The 3,689-nt window shown below is 35.0% G+C and overlaps 1 protein-coding gene across 1 annotated transcript; it reads left to right on the top strand.

Annotated features, from left to right (window-relative positions):
* The first annotated feature begins 360 nt into the window (after window positions 1–360).
* LOC147515766 (ethylene-responsive transcription factor LEP-like) lies at window positions 361–1,364 on the top strand. The gene has a single exon (XM_086594504.1). It carries the CDS (start codon window positions 384–386, stop codon window positions 1,191–1,193), a length of 810 nt encoding a protein of 269 aa, XP_086450630.1. The 5' UTR covers window positions 361–383; the 3' UTR covers window positions 1,194–1,364.
* Window positions 1,365–3,689: the final 2,325 nt, after the last annotated feature.

The raw sequence follows: 3,689 nt of genomic DNA, 5'->3' as shown, positions 1-3,689 counted from the left end.
GGAGGGTGGAGGGGTGAGTCTAACCAACTGTAATCCATTTTATAAATCTTGATTGATCTCTAATCACTCATCTGAATTAAGCGAAAAAATAATAATAATAACTCATCTGAATTATTTCTGGATGATCTCTTCATCAACAAAAATAAAAGATCTCCACTAAGGAGTAAGGACCCATCATATGGCGGACCCAATCTCACTTCGCATGTTGATCAAAAGTTTAAACCTTAAAAAACAAAAAAGCGATTACTTTCGCCGCGCCCTATTTAAACAGCCAACTTACAACAGCAAAACTCAAGCTAGTCTGCAGCTACCCTCTCCAACAACTTATTCTTTTGAGTACGTTTCACGTACACTATTTTCTGTCTAGCCAGCAGCCTCATTTCATGGATTTAAATAACTTCACGATCACCCCATCTTCATCATCTTCATCTCCCCATTTAATTCAAGAAAAGAAGAGCAAGAAAAAGCAGCAGCAACAGCAAGAAACAAAAGGAAAATTTCTTGGAGTTCGAAGGCGCCCTTGGGGAAGATACGCGGCAGAAATAAGAGACCCATCAACCAAAGAACGGCGTTGGCTGGGAACATTTGACACTGCCGAAGAAGCTGCTTTAGCCTACGACAGAGCTGCTCGGTCAATGCGTGGCACCAAAGCCAGAACCAATTTCGTTTACTCTGACATGCCACCGGGTTCATCTGTAACCTCGCTTATCTCCCCTGACGAGCCACCACAACATGACTTTTCAGCTCTCTTTGATATTCCTGTTCCTCCACAACAAGGAAACTCCTCAACCCAACCGTTCTTTGGTCAGGATTGCGACGATTTGTATCATTTCTCCGGCGGTGAAGAGCCATGGATTCCAGCAGAAACTCTATCTCAACAACATCAACAAGAGCCACATTCAGTCATGGTTAACAGTAGTGCTGGATACGATGATGAAATACAACTGCCTCCCCTACCTTTTGACATTTATAACTTTTCTAGCAATGATATGGGTCAGGGTGAATGGCTGGATACCTCATGCTTTACTGGGTTGGAGGAGCAATCAACGGGGTTGGCAGCGTCATATTTTGGATTCGATTCGAGTAGTGAGTATGTTCACAGCCCGCTCTTTGGACAAATGCCTCCTGTTTCGGATTCCGTTCCTGGAGTTGTTGATCATTTGGATTTGGGGTCTTCCGCGTATTTCTTCTGATGGCTTTTCCTCCAGTGTGCTTCCAATGTTTTCCTCCAGTGTGCTCGTGTGTTCTCTGTTCTTTTATATGGTGTGACGAGGTAGAAAAATGAATGTCTATCAGCACCCGTCCACTTGAGGATCTCTTCTCATTTTGTTGACCTTGCGAATTTGGTGGCTTTCCTGATTCTAATCACGTACATCTTAATTTATTTTCGTCTATCAATTTCTGTACGTTGAGATAATACTTAAGACCACATAGACACTGTAGGGGTGCCAACGGTCGGTTCTGGTCAGGTTTTAGTGGTGGTCTCGGTTTCGGTTCTATTATTTGTGGTTCTATCGGTTCCGGTTTTCAACGGTTTTAGTATGAGAATTATAAGAACCAGACCTGAAACCATCAAAACCCACAGTTTTTTATCGGTTCCAATTCTAATTTGGGTTCTTTATTATTTATTATGATTATTAAACAATTTTAATAATTTAAACACTAAAATTCATTTTTTTTTTCTTTTCCCACACAATAATATTTTATGTAACTAATGACGTGACAATAATCATCTTTACATCTCTATGAACATATATTAATCGTACACATTAAAACATTTACCATTCAAGTGATCATTTCAAGCTTTGATATAGAAAATAATCAAACATCCAACCCCAAATTTGATTTTTTTTTACGTGCATACATTGCACATATATCTGTTACATTGTATTAACTCGTGTACAAGTGCATATCATACACATACATTTATTATCTTGATATATATTTTACGTTCATACACATATATTTGTACACATGTATTAATTCGCATTTTAAATCGAACACACGTATATTATATTATACATTATATTATACGTACATGCGTCCTATAATTTTATGTCTCACTAAATTTTAACATGGACACTATCAATTTATAAGTGTACATGTGTACTACAATTGTTAAATTTTATTTGCACGTATTTAATATCTTATATATATATATATATATATATATATATAATAATAATAATATATATATATATATATATATATATATATATATATATATATATATATATATATATATATATATATATATATATATATATATATATATATATGTATAATAATATATCAAATACACAAACTATACACGTGTATCCTATTTAAATATACACATGTATCGGTTAATATATATACAGTGTATTAGTTAATTCATAGAATACGTGTAGTACATGTTGACATACATTATTATTAACATTTATAAGACACTTAATTCTTTAGCGTAATATTATAAAATATACATTTAACAACACACATTCACTATTATGCTATATATATATTTAATTTAGTAGACTTTTACACCTAAAAAACAAATACTACATTGTAATTGTAATGTATGAGTTTGATTTTCTTAATTATTGCAAAAAAAAAAAAAAGTTTGATTTTTTTAAATGTAATATAATACTAAACTTTATATATCAAAATCAGAATAATCGGTTCCAGTTTCAGTTCGGGTACGTACCCACAGGTTTTTAACTATTTGGTTATATGGTTTCAATTCTATATTGGTTCGGTTTTTTAATGGGTCTAACATTTTAAGACCCAGAACCAGAACATTCAGTTTCAGTTCAGGGTAATCGGGTACCCATTGTCACTGTGAATAGGCATACACCATATTTGATTATAACTTTGGGATTAAGTCTAGGCTTTGGCTTACATGCGTTAAATTATTTTAAATAATTTTCCTCCTCAGCATTTCAAATATTTACATGGCAGTAATAATTAATACTAGCCTTAGCACGTGGTTCTCACGTAGGTACTCTCTCTCTCTCTCTCTGTAGGTATTATAGGTTTTTTTTTTTTTTTTTGCTAAAAGGTAATTGATTAACTTAAAAGAATAAACGTTACAAGGAGAAAAAATAAGAGCATTATGAGATGACTAAGAAGGGTAAATCATATGTGTACCCTTCTCAATACAAAAGTTCTTAATGAGTAAATCTAAAGTACGTAGTGTAATGGTTCTCAAGATGTCTCATGAATGGAGGTCGAGACTGCCACCATACCTTTTGTCCTTTAGTTAATCATGCTCCATGTCTGGCACAACTATCTGCTCCTGAATTAGTTTCCCTCCAGATTGAGGTAATATTAATCCATGTTGCTTGCGATTGAAGTATCTACCATCGTGCCCTTACTCTCCAGTGCATGTTGCTTTTCTGAAAGGCTTGGACTACTGCAGAAGAATCATATTCCACCCATATGTATCTCCATTCCATTTCCAAAGCTTTTGTGACTCCTTCCACAATCGCATAGGTTTCAGCCATGTAGTTGGTTGTGATTCCCAACCCACCAACTGCTGCTCCAAGGAATGCCCCTTTATGATCTCTATAGACGACACCCCACCCTAAGTTACCTGGATTATCCCTGGAGCTTCCATCAGCATTCATCTTTAGAATTCCAGGCGGGGGTAGATTCCAATAACATTCAAATATTTTTGGAGACTTTTGAAGTTTGTGTTGAAGGTGGAAAAC

The sequence above is a fragment of the Coptis chinensis genome, chromosome 2 (genome assembly GCF_015680905.1).
Source record: "Coptis chinensis isolate HL-2020 chromosome 2, ASM1568090v1, whole genome shotgun sequence".
In the NCBI taxonomy this organism is placed as follows: domain Eukaryota; kingdom Viridiplantae; phylum Streptophyta; class Magnoliopsida; order Ranunculales; family Ranunculaceae; genus Coptis; species Coptis chinensis.
Note: the sequence above shows the minus strand (reverse complement) of the source record. Positions and strands in the feature narration are given on the sequence as shown.

Excerpts from the sequence above, each read along its gene's own strand:
- LOC147515766 (XM_086594504.1), top strand. The coding sequence starts at position 384 with ATGGATTTAAATAACTTCACGATCACCCCATCTTCATCATCTTCATCT.